Source organism: Hyla sarda, chromosome 1 (assembly GCF_029499605.1).
Source record: "Hyla sarda isolate aHylSar1 chromosome 1, aHylSar1.hap1, whole genome shotgun sequence".
NCBI classification, from domain to species: Eukaryota; Metazoa; Chordata; class Amphibia; order Anura; family Hylidae; genus Hyla; species Hyla sarda.
In genome coordinates, this window is record NC_079189.1 from 498,569,505 (window position 1) to 498,595,703 (window position 26,199).

Here is a 26,199-nt window from a genome sequence, read left to right on the forward strand (position 1 = left end):
TTGTACTCACCTGTCCCCGCCGCTCCTGACCGTCACCGCTGCCTGGGATGTCACCGTCCATCGCTGTTGCCGCGTCCCCGAGGTGTCCCCGACGCTCCGGCAAGGCCTCTGCTTCCCAGGCATCCGCGCACTCCGTCGCCGCCATCACTCCTATTGGATGACGGGAAGGCGTGTGCAGCGACGTGATGACGTCGATGGAGAGCGCCGACGATGCAGGGGATCCCGAAGAGGACGCGCCGGAGCCCCGAGGACAGGTAAGAGACATCACCGGAGCTCACGGGCAGCTGAAGCAGTCAGCACTGCCGGATAGCCGTTTATGCGATGGCTCCGACATAAAAAAAAGCATCGTATGTTGATGCTGCCTTCAACATGCGATGGCCTCTGAGAGGCCATCGCATGTTGAAATTATCGTATGTCGGGGCCATCGTAGGTCGAGGGGTCACTGTATTGTATCAGCCAAAGAATTTTCTGGTGTATGATGAGTGATGCATGAGCGTTTGCTGTAGTTGATCACAAGGGTTAATCCTCCTTTTCCTGTATGAAGACAATTGCAATCTTCTAGTATAATTAGCTTTTTATCTGCTAATTACATTTTTGTCCTGATAATCTCTCTTTTAATAGATTGCTGTAGGTTGTTTTGATTCTCTAGAACTTGTACAAAGTGCTTTAAGGCTAAAGATAAAAATGATGGTGTAATGTTGGCTTATACTGCACTATCATGTATTAATAGCATATGCTTTACTTAGTTAGGTTCACACTACGATTTAGCAATACGGGAACCGGATACAGCTGGGGGGAGTGAAAACTAGGTGCTCCGTATCCCAGCCGAACCGGAGTCAGCGTTTGACCCTGGTCGGCTCAGGTACCTGCTGGGTCCAGCTGGGATACGGGAGCGCCCGGTTTTTGCTCCCCCCAGCCGGATACGGTTCCTGTAACCTAAAAACATGGTGTGAACCCAGCCTTTATCTGGTTTTATGTTTGTTTGTTTTTTTCAAGTGTTTGAGCAGATAGTTAAAGGGGTTATCCAGGAAAAAACTTTTTTTTTATATATATCAACTGGCTCCAGAGAGTTAAACAGATTTGTAAATGACTTCAATTAAAAAATCTTCATCCTTTCAGTACTTATGAGCTTCTGAAGTTTAGTTGTTCTTTTCTGTCTAAGTTCTCTCTGATGACACGTTTCTTGGGAACCGCCCAGTTTAGAAGCAAATCCCCATGGCAAACCTCTTCTACTCTGTGCAGTTCCCGAGACAAGCAGAGATGTCAGCAGAGAGCACTGTTGCCAGACAGAAAACAACAACTCAACTTCAGCAGCTGATAATTATTGAAAGGATTAAGATTTTTTTATAGAAGTAATTTACAAATCTGCTTAATTAAATCTGGAGCCAATTCATGTTAAAAAAAACTACTTTTTTCCTGTAGTACCCCTATAAGGTCTAATCACATGACAGAATTTCTGCTTGCGGAATTCCATCTCAAATTAAAGCATATAGACTTCTATGGAATTCCGCACTCCCATTCACACTCCTGAATTTCCGCTTGCGGAATTCCGCAAGCGGAGATTCAGAAGTTTGAATAGGAGTGCAAAATCTCATAGAAGTATATGGGCTTTAATTTGTGGCGAAATTCTGCCATGTGAATAGGCCTTTAGGGCTGCTTCAGATTAGTAGTGGGAATTTTATAGCCAAAAATCTGTAGTAATTAATAGTACAATTCCAAAGCACCATCTAATTGTAGTGAACAATTTCCTCGCTCAGATACGGTCACACTATAGATTTTGAAACCTGCATTTTCACTGTATTGTGGAACAGTGTCTGACTTTCATTTTAACACAAGAATTTTTGGCGCAGAATCATTGCAAATTCAAGGCAAAGCCTGAGGCAGAAAAACTTTCCCACATCTGACTTTATTATTGGTCAAATGGGATCAGAGACTTTGATGTTTTTATGTTTACATGTCCCTGGTTATTGCTAGGTGTGACTGTTATGATAGGTTTTATATTTGTCAGACTATCCTAAGGAATCAGCGATTTGCTGACAATTTAATGTCCATGAGATTTCTCCAGGTTACAAGCCTGTACCTTGGGTGGAGATAAATGTATACAGGTTGGATTTTTTTCTATCCAATTCTATTGTTAACGTCAAGACTAGCATCGCAAGGGGGGTCCGCAGCTGTTTATCTCCACCTTTCCCATACATAGTCTGCCAAGACAGTGTTTATGCAGTATACCTATACAGTGGTCCCTCAACATATGATATTAATTGGTTCCAGGAGAACCATCATATGTTGAAACCATCATATGTCGAGTACACATGTCTATGTAAAAATGGTAATTGGTTCTGGGGCCTCGGAACCATTGTATGTTGAATACATATTTCTATGGGAAACTGCTAATTGGTTCTGGGATGACCATTGTCTGTGGAGTGTATGGGGAGTGTTTAACAAACCAGGGTGCCTTCAGCTGTTGCACAACTACAACTCCCAGCATGCATGTACAGCCATTGACTGTCTGGGCATGCTGGGAGTTATAGTTTGGCAACAGCTGGAGGCACACTGATAGGGAAACATTGATGTATGGGGTGTATAGTGTGTATATGTATTGTATGTGATGTGTGACATTGCATGCAGTACTGTACAGTTCTTCTAAATACCTTCAGGAGGGACAGAATGTCCTCCATTACCATCCTGCCGACTACAGCTTGTTACGCCGAGCGCTCCGGGTCCCCGCTCCTCCCCGGAGCGCTCGCTACACTCCTCTCACTGCAGCGCTCCGGTCGGTTCCACGGACCCGGGGCGCTGCGATACCGCCTCTGGCCGGGATGCGATTCGCGATGCGGGTAGCGCCCGCTCGCGATGCGCACCCCGGCTCCCGTACCTGACTCGCTCTCCGTCAGTTCTGTCCCGGCGCGCGCGGCCCCGCTCCCTAGGGCGCGCGCGCGCCGGGTCTTTGCGATTTAAAGGGCCACTGCGCCGCTGATTGGCGCAGTGGTTCCAATTAGTGTTTACACCTGTGCACTTCCCTATATCACCTCACTTCCCCTTCACTCCCTCGCCGGATCTTGTTGCCTTAGTGCCAGTGAAAGCGTTTCCTTGTGTGTTCCTAGCCTGTGTTCCAGACCTCCTGCCGTTGCCCCTGACTACGATCCTTGCTGCCTGCCCCGACCTTCTGCTACGTCCGACCTTGCTTCTGTCTACTCCCTTGTACCGCGCCTATCTTCAGCAGCCAGAGAGGTTGAGCCGTTGCTAGGGGATACGACCTGGTCACTACCGCCGCAGCAAGACCATCCCGCTTTGCGGCGGGCTCTGGTGAAAACCAGTAGTGACTTAGAACCGATCCTCTAGCACGGTCCACGCCAATCCCTCTCTGGCACAGAGGATCCACTACCTGCCAGCCGGCATCGTGACAGTAGATCCGGCCATGGATCCCGCTGAAGTTCCTCTGCCAGTTGTCGCTGACCTCACCACGGTGGTCGCCCAGCAGTCACAACAGATTGCGCAACAAGGCCAACAGCTGTCTCAACTGACTGTTATGCTACAACAGTTACTACCACAGCTCCAGCAACCATCTCCTCCGCCAGCTCCTGTACCTCCTCCGCAGCGAGTGGCCGCTTCTGGACTACGACTATCCTTGCCGGATAAATTTGATGGGGACTCTAAGCTTTGCCGTGGCTTCCTTTCCCAATGTTCATTACACTTGGAGATGATGTCGGACCAGTTCCCCACTGAAAGGTCTAAGGTGGCTTTCGTAGTCAGCCTGCTGTCTGGAAAAGCCCTGGCTTGGGCCACACCGCTCTGGGACCGCAATGACCCCGTCACTGCCTCTGTACACTCCTTCTTCTCGGAAATTCGAAGTGTCTTTGAGGAACCTGCCCGAGCCTCTTCTGCTGAGACTGCCCTGTTGAACCTGGTCCAGGGTAATTCTTCCGTTGGCGAGTATGCCGTACAATTCCGTACTCTTGCTTCTGAATTATCCTGGAACAATGAGGCCCTCTGCGCGACCTTTAAAAAAGGCCTATCCAGCAACATTAAAGATGTTCTGGCCGCACGAGAAATGCCTGCTAATCTTCATGAACTTATTCACCTAGCCACTCGCATTGACATGCGTTTTTCCGAAAGGCGTCAGGAGCTCCGCCAAGATATGGACTCTGTTCGCACGAGGCGTTTCTTCTCCTCGGCTCCTCTCTCCTCTGGTTCCCTGCAATCTGTTCCTGTGCCTCCCGCCGTGGAGGCTATGCAGGTCGACCGGTCTCGCCTGACATCTCAAGAGAGGACACGACGCCGCATGGAGAACCTCTGCCTGTACTGTGCTAGTACCGAACACTTCCTGAGGGATTGTCCTATCCGCCCTCCCCGCCTGGAAAGACGTACCCTGACTCCGCACAAAGGTGAGACAATCCTTGATGTCCACTCTGCTTCTCCACGTCTTACTGTGCCTGTCCGGATGTCTGCCTCTGCCTTCTCCTTCTCTTCTGTGGCCTTCTTGGACTCTGGATCTGCAGGAAATTTTATTTTGGCCTCTCTCGTCAACAGGTTCAACATCCCAGTGACCAGTCTCACCAGACCCCTTTACATCAATTGTATAAACAATGAAAGATTGGACTGTTCCATACGTTTCCGCACGGAGCCCCTTCTAATGAGCATCGGATCTCATCACGAGAGGATTGAACTTTTGGTCCTCCCCAATTGCACCTCGGAAATTCTCCTTGGACTTCCCTGGCTTCAACTTCATTCCCCAACCCTGGATTGGTCCACTGGGGAGATCAAGAGTTGGGGGCCCTCTTGTTCCAAGGACTGTCTAAAACCGGTTCCCAGTAACCCTTGCCGTAACTCTGTGCTTCCTCCAGTAACCGGTCTCCCTAAGGCCTATATGGACTTCGCGGATGTTTTCTGCAAAAAACAAGCGGAGACTCTACCTCCTCACAGGCCTTATGATTGTCCTATCGACCTCCTCCCGGGCACTACTCCTCCCCGGGGCAGAATTTATCCTCTCTCTGCCCCAGAGACTCTTGCCATGTCTGAATACGTCCAGGAGAATCTAAAAAAGGGCTTTATCCGTAAATCCTCCTCTCCTGCCGGAGCCGGATTTTTCTTTGTGTCCAAAAAAGATGGCTCTCTACGTCCTTGCATTGACTACCGCGGACTTAATAAAATCACGGTTAAGAACCGCTACCCCTTACCCCTCATCTCTGAACTCTTTGATCGCCTCCAAGGTGCCCACATCTTTACTAAATTGGACTTAAGAGGCGCCTATAACCTCATCCGCATCAGAGAGGGGGATGAGTGGAAAACAGCATTTAACACCAGAGATGGACACTTTGAGTATCTGGTCATGCCCTTTGGCCTGTGCAACGCCCCTGCTGTCTTCCAAGACTTTGTTAATGAAATTTTTCGTGATCTGTTATACTCCTGTGTTGTTGTATATCTTGATGATATCCTAATTTTTTCGGCCAATCTAGAAGAACACCGCCAGCATGTCCGTATGGTTCTTCAGAGACTTCGTGACAATCAACTCTATGCTAAAATTGAGAAATGTCTGTTTGAATGCCAATCTCTTCCTTTTCTAGGATACTTGGTCTCTGGCCAGGGACTACAAATGGATCCAGATAAACTCTCTGCCGTCTTAGATTGGCCACGCCCCTCCGGACTCCGTGCCATCCAACGTTTTTTGGGGTTCGCCAATTATTACAGGCAATTTATTCCACATTTTTCTACCATTGTGGCTCCTATTGTGGCTTTAACCAAAAAAAATGCCGATCCCAAGTCTTGGCCTCCTCAAGCGGAAGACGCCTTTAAACGACTCAAGTCCGCCTTCTCTTCGGCTCCCGTGCTCTCCAGACCTGACCCATCTAAACCCTTCCTATTGGAGGTTGATGCCTCCTCAGTGGGAGCTGGAGCTGTCCTTCTACAAAAAAACTCTTCCGGGCATGCTGTTACTTGTGGGTTTTTTTCTAGGACCTTCTCTCCGGCGGAGAGGAACTACTCCATCGGGGATCGAGAGCTTCTAGCCATTAAATTAGCACTTGAGGAATGGAGGCATCTGCTGGAGGGATCAAGATTTCCAGTTATTATTTACACCGATCACAAGAACCTCTCATACCTCGAGTCTGCCCAACGGCTGAATCCTCGTCAGGCCAGGTGGTCTCTGTTCTTTGCCCGATTTAATTTTGAAATTCACTTTCGGCCTGCTGATAAGAACATTAGGGCCGATGCTCTCTCTCGTTCCTCAGATGCTTCTGAAATTGAACTCTCTCCTCAACACATCATTCCTCCTGACTGCCTGATTTCCACTTCTCCAGCCTCCATCAGGCAAACTCCTCCAGGAAAGACCTTTGTTTCTCCACGCCAACGCCTCGGAATCCTCAAATGGGGTCACTCCTCCCATCTCGCAGGTCATGCGGGCATCAAGAAATCTGTGCAACTCATCTCTCGCTTCTATTGGTGGCCGACTCTAGAGACTGATGTGGTGGACTTTGTGCGAGCCTGCACTATCTGTGCCCGGGATAAGACTCCTCGCCAGAAGCCCGCTGGTTTTCTTCTTCCTCTGCCTGTTCCCGAACAACCTTGGTCTCTGATTGGTATGGATTTTATTACTGACTTACCCCCATCCCATGGCAACACTGTTATTTGGGTGGTCGTTGATCGATTCTCCAAAATGGCACATTTCATCCCTCTTCCTGGTCTTCCTTCAGCGCCTCAGTTGGCTAAACAATTTTTTGTACACATTTTTCGTCTTCACGGGTTGCCTACGCAGATCGTCTCGGATAGAGGCGTCCAATTTGTGTCTAAATTCTGGAGGGCTCTCTGTAAACAACTCAAGATTAAATTAAATTTTTCTTCTGCATACCATCCTCAATCCAATGGACAAGTAGAAAGAATTAACCAGATCTTGGGTGACTATTTACGACATTTTGTTTCCTCCCGCCAGGATGACTGGGCAGATCTTCTACCTTGGGCCGAATTCTCGTATAATTTCAGAATCTCTGAATCTTCCTCCAAATCCCCGTTTTTCGTGGTGTACGGCCGTCACCCTCTTCCCCCCCTCCCTACCCCCTTGCCCTCTGGTCTGCCCGCTGTGGATGAAATTTCTCGTGATCTCTCCATCATATGGAGAGAGACCCAAAATTCTCTCTTACAGGCTTCTTCACGCATGAAGAGATTCGCGGATAAGAAAAGAAGAGCTCCTCCCATTTTTTCCCCTGGAGACAAGGTATGGCTCTCCGCCAAATATGTCCGCTTCCGTGTCCCTACCTATAAGTTGGGACCACGCTATCTTGGTCCTTTCAAGATTTTGCGCCAGATTAATCCTGTCTCTTACAAACTTCTTCTTCCTCCTTCTCTTCGTATTCCTAATGCCTTTCATGTTTCTCTTCTCAAACCACTTATCATTAACCGTTTCTCTCCCAAATCTGTTCCCCCCACTCCTGTCTCCGGCTCCTCGGACATCTTCTCCGTCAAAGAAATTTTAGCATCTAAAAAGGTCAGAGGGAAAACCTTCTTTTTAGTGGATTGGGAGGGTTGTGGTCCAGAAGAGAGGTCCTGGGAACCTGAGGACAATATCCTGGACAAAAGTCTGGTCCTCAGGTTCTCAGGCTCCAAGAAGAGGGGGAGACCCAAGGGGGGGGGTACTGTTACGCCGAGCGCTCCGGGTCCCCGCTCCTCCCCGGAGCGCTCGCTACACTCCTCTCACTGCAGCGCTCCGGTCGGTTCCACGGACCCGGGGCGCTGCGATACCGCCTCTGGCCGGGATGCGATTCGCGATGCGGGTAGCGCCCGCTCGCGATGCGCACCCCGGCTCCCGTACCTGACTCGCTCTCCGTCAGTTCTGTCCCGGCGCGCGCGGCCCCGCTCCCTAGGGCGCGCGCGCGCCGGGTCTTTGCGATTTAAAGGGCCACTGCGCCGCTGATTGGCGCAGTGGTTCCAATTAGTGTTTACACCTGTGCACTTCCCTATATCACCTCACTTCCCCTTCACTCCCTCGCCGGATCTTGTTGCCTTAGTGCCAGTGAAAGCGTTTCCTTGTGTGTTCCTAGCCTGTGTTCCAGACCTCCTGCCGTTGCCCCTGACTACGATCCTTGCTGCCTGCCCCGACCTTCTGCTACGTCCGACCTTGCTTCTGTCTACTCCCTTGTACCGCGCCTATCTTCAGCAGCCAGAGAGGTTGAGCCGTTGCTAGGGGATACGACCTGGTCACTACCGCCGCAGCAAGACCATCCCGCTTTGCGGCGGGCTCTGGTGAAAACCAGTAGTGACTTAGAACCGATCCTCTAGCACGGTCCACGCCAATCCCTCTCTGGCACAGAGGATCCACTACCTGCCAGCCGGCATCGTGACACAGCTCTATAGGAAAGGAAGGGGAGGGCAGCCAGCAGCTCATTGGATGCCTGCAGCAAGATTCTCCAGGCTATTGGCTATGGCTGCACTGGGGGGGGGGGGGGGGGGCTTACACGGAGCTCACAGAGGAAGCCTGGACAGCATGTGAGTAACAGGAGGCAGAACGGGGCACACGGGGCACATTAAACAATTATCTGTCAGTTGCTGAAGTTGTCAGCGCTGTCAGATAGCTGTTTGTACGATGGCCCCCGACACACAGCAGCATCATATGTCGAGACTGCCTTCAACATACGATGGGCTCTGAGAGGCCATCATATGTTGAAATGATCATATGTCGGGGCCATCATAAGTCGGGGGATCACTGTACACCCATCAATTTGCCCACAATCAACATTACTATATCTTGTATCTAAGTGAATATGTAGCAAAATATCAACTATTACATTTAGTCAGTGTCAGAATTTTTTTAAAATATTCTGCTAGTGCTGCTGTTAAAAAGAAATAAAACTGATTCTTACTTCCCGGGTTCCCACACCACTGATGTGATATTTTCTTCTGGTGCCCCATTTGCTCGTCTCTTCTCCCTGATTCTGAGATGATGCTATACCAATTACTGCCTGAGATGGTACACTGCTGGGACCAGTGAATTAGGCAGGTCTGCCCTAACACATTCCCTTGGAAGCAGGGAGAAGGAACTGAGCAGTGTGATACGTGAAGGAGCCATATCCCCCCCCCCCTATTCCTACTCCCCTCTCTCCCCTTAACCCTTCATTCACTCTGTAAAACAGCTCAAGGACTTCTGGAGAGGGATCAGCTCAGTGAAATATCAGGTTACAGCTAACCATACAAATCTATGGAGGAGGTAGAAGAGACGAAAGGGGTGTTGCTGGAGATAGAAGCAAGAGAAACAAAGTAAGTACAGTATAAGATCCTTCCCCAGGGCTAGATTCACAGCTTATGCTGCTTAGTACAGCTCTTTAATATCCTCCATGCTGCTGCTGCTCCTGAGAGGAGGCAAGATCTTCTCTTCTCAGTGCGGTGTATGGAAGACATCATAGCAGCTATTCTTTACCACTAGCTCAAAGATAAATGCAAAATAGAGATGAAACCTTTTGAGCAGAAATATGGTGAAACATGGCTTATACAAGTTATATATTGGCCAGTAATAGTTCCACCTCTTATGTACACGTGCACACACATGCACAGACACATACAGCTTATCCTGTTATCTGAAATTATTGTACACTTTAAAGTATGTCATGTGCCGGTTATGACAGAACACATTTGCATTGGTTGGGACTGTCCATCCCTGTATTATTCTACAAAGTAGCTCAAGGAGAAACATTACCACTTTGAATGCTACACAAACATTTATGTTTATGGCCGCCGTAATGTGAAGCATCTATCACATGACCTAATAGTGCCGACCTAGTGGTTACAGTAAAATGCACAGGGAAGTCTATCTCTGAGACCGTAAGTCAGTTGTATGTGTTAGCGTTGCATGTAAAATTGCACATTGCAATTGACTGGTTACTAAGCAAGATTTGCATCAGGTGACCCCTCTTGGCCAATCGGCTAAGAGGTATGTGCTGTTTTACTAAAGGTGCATTAACTTACTAGAGTTCAGTGGGGTGAGATGTTTAGGTAGTAGTGCACCTAATTGGGGCATCTCTACTAAATTAAGAGAGTGTATGTGGCCATGACTCATTATTATTTCAGTTAAAGGAAAACTGTCACATGTTCACTCCCGCACTAACCACAGGTACCAACGGATAGACGCTGATTCATATGATCCTTACCTTGCCTGGATCCGTCTGGCCGTTCGCTCGCAATCTTAGTTTTTCTATGTATGCAAATGTGGCTGTAACTGGCACAGGCTGGGTTTTCAGGAGCCTAGTGGCACTGTGACATCCGCAGTGCCACCCGCTTATGAATATTCATCCCCCTCCCTCTCCCCGCCGCTCCTAAATGGTCTTCATTCGTCCCTGTCATCAGCTGACTAGTGAGTCAGGTCTCGGCCGCATTGCAAGCTGGGAAAAATCCGAGACAACAGTCATTTTGAATGCTGTTAAAAATAAATATTGGGGTTAAAATCACAGAAGAATTGTGAGAAAACCGTCACACACAGGTACAGACACTAAATTATGAACTACACAAACTTTACAGCCCCTGTAGCATAGTTCAATAAAAAAAATTCCTGGAATACCCCTTTAACTTCTTTATTTTGGCTCACAGTCACATGACATCAGATAGACGTGATGTGTTTCGGTTGAAAATGCCAACCTTAGATGTACATTACGACTAAGGTTGGCATGTCCAACCGAAACGTGTCACGTCTATCTGATGTCTTGTGATTGTGAGCCAAAATAAAGAAGTTAAGCATTCATCCAGGCTGACCTCGCTGGACATTCATATATATATATATATATATATATATATATATATATATTATGGATAACTGATAGAACAAATATTTTTATTCAATTTTGCGAAAAATTTACCTTAAGAGCATTAAATAATATGGAATATTGAATTACATTGGATTTTACGATCGTATTATTATAATTCATTTCTCTATCTTTTTTTACACACAGTACTGGCTGGATCCAGCAAAGACTATTTCAGAACACAAAGACTTGATTAGCAGTAAGTATGCATGTATTGTAAGAATGCGCCTTCCAGATCTTACAGTGGTTTATATGATACAAGACATGGATTATTTAGATTATCTATCAGAATACAGTGTTTTATAGGATTAGCAATACACACAATGATGCATTTAATGCAAGGGGATCCTAAAATAACAAAATAATTATTGTGTCTCACAGTTTAAAAAGATTACATCCAGGTGATGTTTAGTGACTTAGATACTTTTGGATCTTATTCAAAGTTTTTTTTACTAACTGTATTGTTGCCATAACGATTACACATAATGATTCCGAGATTTTGCCTGGGATAGAGTAATAAATAGATGTTATGGCACAACACTCATTGTGATCTGAGAATGTTGTGTATGGTAGAATAATAAGAAGGTATTATAGTGGTATATTTTCTCTAGAGTAGTACAATGAGTAGATATTTTCAGAATGAATATATGCATATATAATGTATGTATAGATATAGTAATTGGCAGTGGCTGAGTAAGGAATGAATAGACAATATGACAGAACATGCATTAGGTTGTGAAGATATTGAGGGAGATTTATCAAAACCTGTCCAGAGGAAAAGTTGCCCAGTTGCCCATAGCAACCAATCAGATTGCTTCTTTCATTTTCCAGAGGCCTTGTTAAAAATGAAAGAAGCGATCTGATTAGTGGGTGGACATTATAGTAGTTTACCATTGGGGCAGATTTACTAATACTAGACTAGACAGTCAAAAGATGTGCCAGATTCATCACAGTGGCTCATGTTGTGTGGTAAATTTGGCGATGTCTTTAGACTGTCTGTTCTATATTTTGACCACTTATTAGATGGCCATGTTATGCCAAATTTTTGACACAAAATTTTCGGCTATGTCATTCTCCTTTACTGCAACATACTGGGGCACAGTAGTGTCTTAAAAGTATCTAAAATAAATAAATCTGGTGCAAGGCATGAACAGTGAGGAAAAAAGATATTCAACCCTGCTAATTTTGTTTGGTTTGCCACTGACAAAGAAATGATCAGTCTATAATGTTCATGGTAGATTTTTGAACAGTGAGAGACAGAATAAAAACAATAAAATCCAGAAAAACTAATTTCAAATAAGATTTGAATTGGTTAGCATTTTATTAGTGAAATAGGTATGTGATCCCCTACCAATCGGCAAGATTTCGCCCCCCAGCTATCTTTTCTATAGGAAACGAGCGGAGATTAGGAGCACTCTCTCTTAAAAGGAGTGCTCCTAATCCCAGCTTGTTATCCATATAAAAGATACCTGTTCACAGAAGAAATTGGTCAATCAGATTCCAAACTCTCCACCATGGCTAAGACGAGTGAGCTGTCCTAGAATCTCAGGAACAAGATTGTAGACCTACAAGGCAATTCGCAAATGGAAAAAATGCTAAATAGCTGTCAGTCTCCTTTGGTGAGGGGGCTGCACGCAAGATCTCACCTTGTGGAGTATCATTGATCATGAAAACGTGAGGTTCCGTACGGGAGGATCTTGTCAATGATCTCAAGGCAGCTAGGACCATAGTCATCAAGAAAACAATTGGTACCACACTACATCATGAAGGGCTGAAATCCTGCAGTACCCTGCTCAAGAAAGTATATGAACAGGCCTGTCTGAAGTTTTCCAATGTATATCTAAATCATTCAGGAAAAATCAGTATAGAATCAAATACTTTTTTCTTCACTGTAAGGCATTTTTTTTTCTCAAGATTGTATTGTTTCTTCTTTCCTTACTACCAGACTGATGGTTTCCTTAAAACGTACCGGTCAGATCCAAAAAATAAATAAAAATAAAATGTTACTCAATACCTAATCCTGACCCTGTACATCTATGTACCTATATCTATTATAAAAATACCTCTTTTCATAAGTTCAGTGTTAGAAATCCCCTCAGGGGAAGGGCGTGTGTCCCTCCCTTGTGGTGATGGGAGGTGATTGGTGCATTTCATGCAGCCTTGTCCATGAGTCATCTCTTGTCCATGACTTATGGACAAGCCTGATGCTGCTGCAGGACTGGTTAGTAGTGTCCCAGTACTTATGGAAAGTTTTCTTCATTAAATATTAAAAAATGTAAACATTTATATTACAAAATGTCTTTAATTTTTATCAGTAACAACATATAAAAAGTTTTTAAATCTGACCGTGCCCATTTAAAGGTTTGGGAGTCAGAATTGCATTATTATGTATAATGTCTCCTGAATACCTGAATATTTAAAACTATTAAATGCAATATCTGTTACATGATATACCAAGGCCATGTTAATATAGATTTGTTGTTTTTACTAGGGGTCACAGGCTTCCCATAATTTATTTTGCATGAGCATATTGCTTTACAGAATACTGACCAGAAGCAGGGATGAATGAGCATAGTGCAATAAGCATGACTGCAGTGTTCTATGGCAACCTACGGTATAACAATTTTACCTATACAATAGTATGTCACTCTGTTGACAAAATAGGTCTGGGCTGCAATGCCAGACACAGCTATTAACAACAATGACTTTGTTTCTAGAACAGTATAATAATACTGTACAACCCATTTAAGTATACTTGTAAACAGGTTGAGTAAAAAGGTAGAAACATGATTCCCTTCCAGTTTGAAAATTTTATTTGAAATGCAAAGACTCAATTTTAAAATGGAGGTAGTATATATTATAGTTACACCCATTAGGCTATTGATTTGTCAAGTCTGAAAGAAACACATCATAAATCAAAAGCATGGACTGCACAGCTAATAATATATATATATATATATATATATATATATATATATATATATTAAGTGTAAGTTATTTATATTATCCGTGCAGTCTATGCTTTTGATTGATTATATAGTTACATTTACAATAAATCAAGGCTATTTTATAATTAGGCTTGTCCCCTGCATTTGAATTTCAGCAGCGGTCCAGCAACTGTGCATGCCCAGTTGTGCCTGCTACCTCCTAGGAATGCCTAGTGCTGTGAGAATGTGATCTTTCACTTGCTTAAGTCACTTCCTCCCAGTGATCTATGGGGTATGCTGCGGAACCGCGTAGGAGGGAACAACAATGTTGAGAAGCTCCTGGTGTTGGACTTGTTAATCCAGGCCGAATCCAGGTATATTAGACATAAAATGGGGAGGAATTATATCATTCCTCCCCATTTCATATCTAATCCCTTCTATTTCATGTTAATTAAATGAACATGAAATAAAAGGGGTTGGTCATGTAATGGAGGGGATTCAATATGAAATGGGGAGGAATATACATGAAATAGGGGAATGAATGTAAAATGGGGGGATTGGTCTTAAAATGGATGGGATTGTTTTAATTCCCCTCCCCATAAAGTAGTCTTACATTCAGTCCTTTTTTTTTCTTATTCTTTCAATAAGATCTATTGAGATGTCTCCAAAGCATGGTGTACCTAGTTTTTGAGTCCTGTAAAGAAACTGTCTGTTTGTAAAGCTACCATTAGGCTATGTTCAGCACATTAAACTTAATGGTTTTGCTGGGAAAAAGTTGAGGGTTACATTGGCATATCTTTTTGACTGGTTGCCTTACACCTTAAGCTGCTGTGCTCACTAACTTCCGAGAGCTCCCTCAGACCTGGAACGTTACTATGTAATTGAATGAATGTAACATAAGAGCTCGGCTAACGCATTGTGACATGGAGAAGAGTACACTGCACATATACTTGGTGTGCCGATATCCTTAAAAGGCTATGTTCACACGTCGGAATTTACGTGCTGAATTTCAATAGGATTCTGGTGCACTGGGCGGAATTTCCGTGCCAGATGTTTCCGGCATGGAAATTTCAGTTTCCGTGTCCTCAGAAAGAATGAACACGATGGCACATTCCTGTGCGGTCCTATTCCAGAGCCCACAGTTTGTGGAATGTCCGCACAGAGATTCTCCGTGCGGACATTCTGTAGTGTGAACATACCCTAATGCATATTTTCCTTACACCTTACAATATGATTGTTTATTATAAAGTTACTGCTATTGCAATGAATGATATATATAATATGATACATGTAGAGTTTCTTTTGTTCTTTTCTATTTTATAGCTGGCCCTCCATACACTCTATATTTTGGGGTTAAATTCTATGCGGAAGATCCGTGTAAACTGAAGGAAGAGATAACCAGGTACAGTATAGTGCATAAACATATGGCAATATAATGCATTCAACACACAGTCCATGCAGTACAGGTTCCCTACATACAGGTATTATTTATAATATATTAGATGTTGTTACCAATAGTTAATATTAAAGGCACTACACAGAAGTATTCATTCCAGTGGATACTCATACTCTATTCCATTATAAATCGGTAATATGGCCTAAAATAAAATAAAAAAATTTGTTTTCAAATTTGAAGACGATTCTCGATTTAAGCTAAGAAAGCTAAAAAAAATACCCTACAAATATTTTTTATGTAGGAGAATAACCAGCACGGCTGTTTGTTAATACTGTATATACCGATTATCAGGGACAATTCTGATGATCAGTATATTTTTTAAGGTGTTGTTTCACAAGTGACATTTATCACCTACTAGCTGAGTACCCGGCGTTGCCTGGTTTTTCCTTCCTAATCCTTGTTGGGGAGGAAAATCAACAAAGGAGGAAGCTTTTGACTTCATATCCCATCTCCATATATTGTTGTCATAACCCGTCCCCATATCCCATCCTCCTATCTCAACATCATATCCCGTCCTCATATCCCTTCATCATATCTCGACCTCATATCCTGACCTCCTATCCTGTCCTCACATCCCGACCTCCTATCTCGGCCTCATATCCAGACCTCCTATCCCATCCTCCTATCTCAACCTCATATCCTGTCCTCATATCCCATCCTCATATCCCATCCTCATATCCCATCCTCATATCCCGACCTCCTATCCCGACCTCCTATCTCAAGCTCATATCCTGTCCTCCTATCCCATCCTCCTATCTCGAGCTCATATCTCGACCTCATATCCCTTCCCCATATCCCGTCACGTCTTTGTGAGATGGAGTGTGTCTTGCAAGCCGGACTGACACATTCACCAGGAGATGCAGAGCGGAGCTTGTGGAGTAAGGTACTGGAAGTCCCATATACTTGCATGGGACTTAAAATAAAAACCCATATTTTATATAAGGGTGTAGGTAAGGGTTAATCAAATCTTTTTATTTGACATATAAGTAATATGTGTACCAGGTATTATTGAAATATCTCCAGCCGTACGGATGTTATGTGGGAAAATACATTTCCCATTGATTTGCATGGGACTTTAAACAAAAACCCCTACCCTCACAAATGGGGTGTAGTTAAGGGTTAAATTAACTATCCTATATTTTAAGTGGACATATAAGTAACATGTGACCAAGTATTATCAAAATATCTCCAGCCGTTTGGAAGTTATGCTGTAACATATATTTCCCATCGCCTTGTATGGGACTTTAAACAAAAACCCCGCCCCTGGCAAATGGGGGTAAGTAAGGGTTAAATCATCTATCCTATGTTTGTTGTTGACATATAAGTAACATGTGGCCAAGTTTCATGTTAATATCTTTAGCTGTTTGGATGTGATGCTGGAACATACACACATACATACACACATACACACACACACACACACACACATTGGGGGATATTTATCAAAGCCGTCTATTTCCCGCATCAATATACACCAAACTACAGAGCGTTAGGCTGGTCTATTGTGCGCCTAATTTATCAAAAGGCGCACGGCTCTTGATAAATTCTGCGCACGGACTTCTGGATCTATGCTTTAGACTGTATTTAAACCTGCTCCAGCATGGTCTGACATTTCAGCGTAATTTCAGCCGATGCGACTTGTTGCTGAAAAGTCGCTTTTGATAAATTCAGCACCAATGCATTTTTCCGTCTAAAATAGACTAGAATGCATCATGTTCTAAAAATCCTCTAAAGCAAAAGTCGCAGAAAAGTTGCACATATTTAGAATGTGACTTTCTGTGCGACAAATTTAGACAGGAAAAAAACAGTTTAAATCCTTTGATAAATATCCCCCATTGTTTTTTATATATATATAGATGAACAAGACAGATGATAACTGTATCTACCACTGGAACCCCACCAATAACAACAATGGGATCCCAAGTCCCCCGTTTAAATAGAGCAGCGGTCATGCTTGCACACTTTTGTTACATTCAGTGTCTACAGGACTGCTGGAGATAGCACAGCACTGCAATTGTTTTCTTTGCTAAATTGATGACCTATATCTGATCACTGGGGTGCCAACACCTGACACCCAGTTGTTTGCCAGACCCCCGATGCCAGCATATACATAAAACAGAGATGGAAGGAGACATGAATTGTGTATCGGCTTTGCTGGGTTACTGCAGCTCAGCTCTCATTCACTTCAATAGGAGATGAGCTATAGTGACCTATCACTAGCACTATACTGTGTATGGAGCTGTTTGCTTCTGGCTCTGTTATTTGTATGTGGGGAATGCTGATAGGCCACCAAAACATTAACCCTGAAATACCCTTTTAATTGAGCCATTATTAGCCTCATCATTGTGTAAATTCCTTCACATGATTATTGGGGGCCATTGTCTCTTCTCTGATACATTATGTGCTGTGGTGAATGCTCTGTTTTTGTACCTGTCTTATATACATATGGGGTTGAACTTAGTAAGTAATACAGCTAACATCTTCCTCTTTGGTAGCGCCAAGTGCAGGGAGCTAAACCAGTCCACCTCTTTGCTAAACTTTTATTATTTCACCCTATTTCTGTGAAATTTATTTTCTAGATGGTATAGACATAATGTTAGCTGTTCTCCAGAAGGAAGAAAACTCTCACTAGTGCCATCTACAGGTAGCTGCCCTGTACTTCAGATCCTCTTGAGGAATGACCAGGCTGATGAGATGTACGTTGAGTTACAGGGTAGCTACTTATCAGTGGTCATAAAGAGAGAGTTTTCTTCCTTCCTGGGAAGCTTTTATTGTCTATCTCACAGATTTGTCTTATTGAGAGGTTCTCTTAAATATGTTTTAGCATAAAGTGAAGAGAGTGAGTTATCCCAGGTGCATTTATAGGCTAGGATTGTTAATTAGGCTTTTTAAGACAAAACATAAAATGTAATTAAACATAAAGTGTAATTCTTTCTCTTTATAATTTAGTTTTTTTTTTTTTATTATTTAGATTCATCATTCAAAAAATAAACTACACATTGATAACTTAACCATTTATTCACAGTATGAATAAAGCCTATGATAACTTAGTAAGTGTACACAGACTCCCCACTATGTGAGGACATCGATAGTATACCTTCTGCACCATATATAACCTGAGGCTTTCCTTCAGGTCTTCACTCATTGTTGAGCACTACGCTACTATTGCAAACAAAATAACAATGCTTTTCTTTAGATGAAGTCTGGACAGATCTTTACCGTAGGGCACCTAAATGAAGCTAGTGGTGCATCTGCACCTGCCAAGTGGCCCTCAAGCTATACTTGGAATTACACCTGCTATGCTCGCAGATAAACCCACTGAATGTGGCCACATATACAACATTTCATTCTAAAGCAAAACAGAGCTTTCTAACATCACCCCAGATGGGATTTGCATGGCAGATACAGAAGTACCTGCTGGCTTGTTTTCCTAAGTCTTTTTCATTGATAAACATTTTATGTTTTTTTTTCTAAACACAGAAGTGGTGTTAAAAAAGAGGAAAAGTCCTGCCTATTGACTCCTTAACTTTTTGAATCCAATTCTTGGGTTTTGCTTTGACATTCTGCCCCAAAAACTACATGTATGGATGTGTTATACTGCTGTTTTTTGCTACCCCTAGTTCAGGCTGTAGCATGCTATAAACCACCGTAATGTTGCTGTGGCAAAAATGGTTGTGTCAAATACATTTTTATTCCCTAACATTGTTCATCTGGCAGCTTTTGTGTAATTAATCATTACACTCATCAGCAAAACTGCAACATTTAATTCCCTGTATAGACATAGACCAGCCTTTTGGTGTGCATACTGGCTTGGCATACCAGTTTGGAGGGACAAAAACCGGAGCTGAAAAGCAAAAAGATGGGGCGTATGCAACTCCTGCCTGAAAGTGCACATTTAGAAGGATTTTTGCATGCATTTGGCTTTTAAATATTGAAAAATATCATATGGTAGTTGTCTAATTCTTTAAACTTAGTACTTAGAGAGTCCATAAAGGAAATTACTGTAACTGTAGCTATAGATTTTAAATAGAAATCTATTTGTATATTAATTTATAGCCTTGGTTGCCCAGTTTTTGTTTCTTTGCTACACACAAGATATTGGGATTTTACTGTTTGGTTGAATATTTGCACTTTTCTCTGAATAGTAAGATGGATGTGATCTTTATTTCAGAAAGAGATGTGACTAATAGGTTCAGGGGTTGTTAGCCTGATTCACACCCTCAGCCTAATATATTCATATCCCCTGAGCCTATTTCATACCCCTCAGCCTAATATATTTATACACCCTGAGCCTGATACCCCCTCAGCCTCATAATCATACCCCCCCTTCCCACGTCTAACATTCATACCTCTTTTTCAAATGAAGTTTACGTTGTACCTGACTGTTCAGGAAAAAGTGAAAATAGTCAGGGAAATAGTAAAAATGTTTCGAGAACAGGAGGGCTTAGCAATAAAATAAAGAAAGCAGTGGAATTGAAACTATCCCAGTCAATCGTTTTAAACGAAAAAGGTCATCCTGTTCACCCACACTAATATATATAACCCAACACACTGGGTTATATTGTGGGGGAACAGGAGACTGATGCTGGGTCAAGTAGTTAAATATATGTACCTTCAGTCCGGTGCGGTGTCCCTCCGAAGGTCTGCTTCTATCTTTGGTGAATAGCACACTGGAGGCTGGCCTGCTGGGGGAATTTTGAATATTTATGGTCGCTGGTCACGTGAGCACTTGCGCCTACTGAGAGCTCACGTAACCAGTGATCATGAATATTCAAATTCACCAGGCGGGCCCGCCTCCAGTACGTATTTTACCGAAGATAGAAGCGGACCTTCCGAGGAACCCTACGTCGACTGAAGGTACATATTTAACTCACTGACCCCACATCCGTCTCCTGTTCACCCGCACTATAACACAGTGTGTTGGGTTTGGTGTGGGTGAAGAGGATGACCGTTTTCCTTTAATGTCAAGATCTTTGAATTGTTACTTAGTGACAGCTATGAAATATCATGAATGCTGGATACATTTGTATGTTTTATTGTTATTTATGTGTATGTTATGCCTTTGTTATTCTTTAACTTTTGTTTATTAGTTTATTTTAGCTGCAAAAAATTATGCTGATCTGTAATTTATCTGTATTTAATTTAATTTTAGGTATCAGTTCTTTCTACAAGTGAAACAGGATGTTTTGCAAGGTCGATTGCCTTGTCCTTTTAATATTGCTGCTCAGCTTGGAGCCTACGCCATACAATGTAAGTATAAAAATAACTGGGCTGCTGGATACCTTTACCTTTATACTGCTTTTAGAATAATTACATTTATAATGTTATAAGCTATTATAAATCATTTAGGAAGGTAGGGAAGAAATTTCAGTAATAACGATATAAGCCTAAGTAAAAGAAAAAAAAAGCCCACCTTCTGTTATATTTAGCCTTTTATAGATACAAAACATACAAATGCCATATATCCTGCATTTAGACTGTAGATGTTGTTCATTAAATGGAAATTATCCAGGAATAGTCTTATTATTCTTCACCATTAAATTTATCAAAGATTGGTTCTTTAAAGATGCAAAAATAAAGTTGGCCATCAACTAGATGACCAAAAAAGCCAATGTAGACCATTTTCTTTTGACTGTTGGCAGTCGACAGAGACAGATGTACAATATCTCACATGAGTTACATTTGTGTAAATATTTTATTATATCTTTTCATGTAGAAGCACTGAAGAAAAGACACTCTGCTACAATGTAAAGTAGTGAGTGCACAGCCTGTATAACAGTGTTTAATGCTGTGCCCCCTCAAAATAACTCAACACACAGCCACTAATGTCTAAACTTTGGCAACAAAAGCGAGTACACCCATAAGGGGAAATGTCCAAGATGGCTAATTGGGCCCAAAGTTTCAATATTTTATGTGTCCACCATTATTTTACAGCACTCCCTTAAAGGAGTAGTCCAGTGGTGACTCAGTGGTGAGCAACTTATCCCCTATCCTAAGGATAGGGGATAAGTTGCCGATCGCGGGGGGTCCGACCGCTGGGGCCCCCTGCGATCTCCTGTACGGAGCCCCGGCAGCCCGCGGGAAGGGGGCGTGTCGACCTCCGCACGAGGCGGCGGCCGACACGCCCCCTCAATACAACTCTATGGCAGAGCCGAAGCGCTGCCTTCGGCAATCTCCGGCTCTGCCATAGAGATGTATTGAGGGGGCGTGTCGGCCGCCGCTTCATGCGGGGGTCGACACCCGCTATCTGGCCGGAGAGCCGGGGCCCCGTACAGAGAGATCGCAGGGGGCCCCAGCGGTCGGACCCCCCGCGATCTCAAACTTATCCCCAATCCTTAGGATAGGGGATAAGTTTTTCACCACTGGACTACCCCTTTAAGCCTCTTGGGTATGGAGTTTACCAGAGTTTTACAGGTTGCCAGTGGATTCCTCTTTCACGCCTTCATGACTACATCACGGAGCTGGTGGATGTTAGAGACCTTGCACTCCCCCACTATCCATTTGAGGATGCCCCACAGATACTCAATTGGGTTTAGGTCTGAAGACATGCTTAGCCAATCCATCACCTTTACCCTCAGCCTCTTTAGCAAGGCAGTAGTCATGTTCAAGGTGTGTTCGGGGTAGCAATTATGTTGGTATACTGCTTGCGGCCTAGTCCCAGTCAGTATTTCCCAGTACATGTTGGCATTTATGATTCCCTCACTGAACTGTAGCTTTCCCGTGCCAGCAGCACTCATGCAGCCCCAGACCATGACACTCCCACCACCATGCTTGACTGTAGGCAAGACACACTTGTCTTGTTTTACTCCTTACCTGGTTGCCATCACACACTATTGACACCATCTGAACCAAATAAGTTTATCTTGGACTTATTGGACCAAAGGTCATGGTTCCAGTAATCCATGTCCTTACTTACCTTGCTTGTCTTTAGCAAACTGTTTTCATGCTTGTGCATCATCTTAACTCCTTAAGGACCAGGCCCATTTTGGCCTTAAGAACCAGCCCAATTTTATTTTTGCATTTTCGTTTTTTCCTCCTCGCCTTCTAAAAATCATAACTCTCTTATATTTCCATCCACAGACCCATATGAGGGCTTGTTTTTTGCACCACCAATTGTACTTTGTAGTTACATCACTTATTTTACCTTAAAATGTACGGCGCAACCAAACAAATATTATTTATGTGGGAAAATTGAAAATAAAACCGCAATTTAGCAAATTTTGGAAGGTTTTGTTTTCAGGCTGTACACTTTCCGGTAAAAATACGTTTTCTTTATTCTGTGGGTCAATATGATTAAAATGATACCCATGTTATATGCTTTTCTATAATTGTACCACTTAAAAAAAATCTCAAACCATTTTAACAAAATGAGTATGTTTGAAATTGCCCCATTTTGACCTCCTATAACTTTCTCATTTTTCCACATATGGGATGATATGAGGGCTCATTTTTTGCGCCATGATCTATAGTTTTTTTCAGTACCACTTTTGCTTAGGTTTTACTTTTTATACATTTTTAATAAAAAATTTTTTAAATAAAATGTGACAAAAAGCAGCAATTTTGGACTTTTAATTTTTTTTTTTAAGTTTACGCCGTTCACTGTACGGGATAATTAACAATATATTTTAATAGTTCAGACTTTTACGCACGCGGCGATACCAAATATGAGTATTCATTTTTTTTTTATGCTTTTTTGGGGGAAAAATTTGAAAAATAGATGTTTTACTTTTTTATTGAGGGAGGGGATATTTCATTTTTTTTTACTTTATTTTACATTGTTTTACATTTTTTTTTTTTTTTTTTTTACACTTTTTATGTCCCCATAGGGGACTATTCATGGCAATCATTTGATTGCTAATACTGTTCAGTGCTATGTATAGGACATAGCACTGATCAGTATTATCGGTGATCTTCTGCTCTGGTCTGCTCGATCTCAGACCAGAGCAGAAGACCCTGGGAAAGGGCCGGAGCCAGGTGAGGGGACCTCCGGCTGCCATGCTGGATGATCGGATCGCCGCGGGCGATCCGATCATCCATTCAAAGTACCGCACTGCCGCAGATGCCGTGATCTGTATTGATCACGGCATCTGAGGGGTTAATGGCGGACATCCGCGCGATCGTGGATGTCCGCCATTATCGGCGGGTCCCTGGCTGCTGATAGCAGCCGGGACCTGCCGCGCATGATGCGAGCACCGCTCCGGTGCTCGCGATCATGGCGGCACGTAAATATATATCATGATGCGTTAAGTACCACGTCACCATGACGTACATTTATGTCCATTGTCATTAAGGGGTTAAGAAGAGGCTTCCTTCTAGGAGGACAACCATGCAGACCAGTTTGCAAAATAGTCTGAGCATTGACAGGCTGACCCCCCACCCTTTCAACCTATGCAGCAATGCTGGCAGAACTCATACTTATATTTCCCAAAAATTTAATATAGTAAAAGAAAAAAGGGGAACAAAGGGGGGCGCTATCTAAGTGCCGTTATTGTAGTCTGCTGAAAATGGTGGATATAGCAAGGAAAAAGTGGAGTGGGATGAGCACGCTCACCTTTTTATGGTGCGCTAAAGGCACAACACTGTAGAACACATTGGAGTGTATTATACACTATCAGATATCCCGTGGCTGCCGTGCATCAGCCCTGATCATCGGAGACGTCTGTTACAACATTGTAGCTGGTGCTGGATCTGGACACCAGAGTCTATGGTCCGGCAAGGAAAAAATGGGATGCAGGTCTGGGCGCCTGGGGGTGATAGTTCTGTGTCTCAGGTGAGGGTATGGGACAGTAAGAATGCAGGAGGTGTAGGATGGCGGATGCTTCTATTTTTATTGGACTTAAAAGACTGCACGTTTCGCGAGGGGTCCCTCGCTTCATCAGGTCATGTGTACAGATACAACTTCATTGCTTTTATACATGTAAAAATTGTAGGGAAAAGATAACGTTATAGTGATGTAATTTCAAAACCGGAAATGGTATGCCGGCAAGGATAACCAGTATTACATTTATATAATGAAGAACTTTATGTAAAACAAGAAATACAATAAAAAAAGGTGTTGGAGGAATTTCTGTGAAGTGTTGTTCTGTGTTTATATATGTTGTTTCGGTTTTTCAAATGCAGGATCATAAGCGCTATTTAGTATAGTCTTCTCTGCGCTTTACATGTTCAAAGCCGGCCAGTGTCCAATATTTATTTGTTTAGTGGACTATTTGCGTCCAAGGCTGTGTGCCAGTCCTATTTCTTTTATCGGGCTCTGGTAGTATGAAGAGATCAATAACTGTTAGTTCGTACGGCAAGATCGTGGATTGATGGTGTTTTTTTACATAGAATACGTAGGTGGATTGTGATAAGTTTGTGAGGTGAACGCTGATTGGCTATGCCGTATATATACACTGCGTGTGTAAAGAGTAATAGCTCTTCATTCATATGACGGAGATAGCTGATTGGTGGGGGATTGTTTACATGGAGCACATGGCTAGATGATGATTTGTCTGCCTACGGCAGTCACTGGTTCGCTGTGCCATATGTTTACACTGCTCGCATGGGTTTTGGCTGGTTGGTTCATACAATAGATGCCGGCTCCGCTATGTCGACTTCAGATAGACACATAGATGAGTAGAGGAGATCGGTCCAGGGTATTTTATTTGCCGAGATAATTTTTTTTAAAGTTGTATCTGTACACATGACCTGACGAAGCGAGGTACCCCTCGCGAAAAGCGTAGTCTTTTAAGTCCAATAAAGAATAGAAGCATCCCCCCTCCTACGTCTCCTGCATTCTAACTGTCCCGTACCCTAACCTGGGACACAGGACCATCACCCCCAGGTGCCCAGACCTGCATGCCTTTTTTTCCTTGCAGAACAAGAGACTCTGATGTCCAGATCCAGCACCAGCTACTTTATATTTCCCAAAGATAATCTTTGGATATGACGCTAAGTATATGCACTTAAAAGGGTACTCCGCCAGAAATATTACAAAATATTTATAATAATGTGAGGGGTGGACTCACTTATGCAATTTACTATATTAATATTGCAGTTGCACACCTCAGTCGGTTATCTCGTTGGTTGCAAATAACAAATAATGTAAATACTGTGTGTTTTTAATTTTTTCCATATTATTAAACTGATTAAAAACTATATAGTATTTATAGAAAACAAGGTTAACTTTTTTTCTGTGCTATCAGGAAAAAATGTGTGGAGAAATGTACAACATGTATTGATGAAAAGACAAGGGTTTGGTACAGTGTTAACCAGTTGAAAAAAAAAAAGTTTATTGCTCTTAGAGAGACAAAGTAGCAGTCTTGCAGATATGATATCTTTTAATGGCTAATAAAAAGCAAAAAACAAACAAACAATGTTAAATGACAAGCTATCAAACAAACTTATCTGACATAATTGGTCATACAATGCCAGAAGAAGAACCCTAAGTTGGTTCGAAAGCTTGCCATGTAACATTAGTTTGTTTTATTTTTTTTTCACCATTAAAAGGATAATATCTGCCAGAATGCTAATTTTTATCTCTCTCAGAGCAATGAACGAACTATATTGACACACTGTATTACTAGATTCCATTACTCTCCACTCGCATACTTGCCATAGGTAAAACATCTTCACGGTATATCACTGTGACAGTTGTTGTTCTAGACAAGGAATGCAAATTTGTTAAAACTGTTTACATTACCCTCCATTCGGGTAAAAGTGTAGGCACCTGCTAAGACAGTAGTATTTGCATTTATACAAGTAACGTAGAAAGATAGGAAATGGAGGCACCTAACTAACACACCTTGAACATAAAAACTGGCACTTGCAGATGAGGATCCATGGTAATTATTGGTTCAATATTAAAGTTGAATGTATTGCTGGTGCAAGGAAGTCCATAGAATAAAAAAATGCAGATAAAAAGAGAAAATGAAGTCCCGCAACTCAGCGCAATGTCTGAAATCAGCATCTTGAAGCTGCCATGAATGACCGGGATTGTGTGGGAAGCTCAGAGGCTACAAACTGGTAGGTTTCGTGCAGGTGCACTTCTTCCGGTCTC

At 42.9% G+C, this 26,199-nt stretch overlaps 1 protein-coding gene across 2 annotated transcripts in view; it reads left to right on the forward strand.

Annotated features, from left to right (window-relative positions):
- EPB41L4A (erythrocyte membrane protein band 4.1 like 4A) overlaps positions 1–26,199 on the forward strand; it is a 298,574-nt gene that overhangs the window by 118,767 nt on the left and 153,608 nt on the right. For both annotated transcript variants that reach the window (XM_056537472.1, XM_056537473.1), the window contains 3 exons: positions 10,926–10,977; positions 15,029–15,107; positions 20,314–20,411. In XM_056537472.1, the coding sequence (XP_056393447.1) occupies positions 10,926–10,977; positions 15,029–15,107; positions 20,314–20,411 (229 nt within the window). The remainder of the gene's footprint in view (positions 1–10,925; positions 10,978–15,028; positions 15,108–20,313; positions 20,412–26,199) is intronic.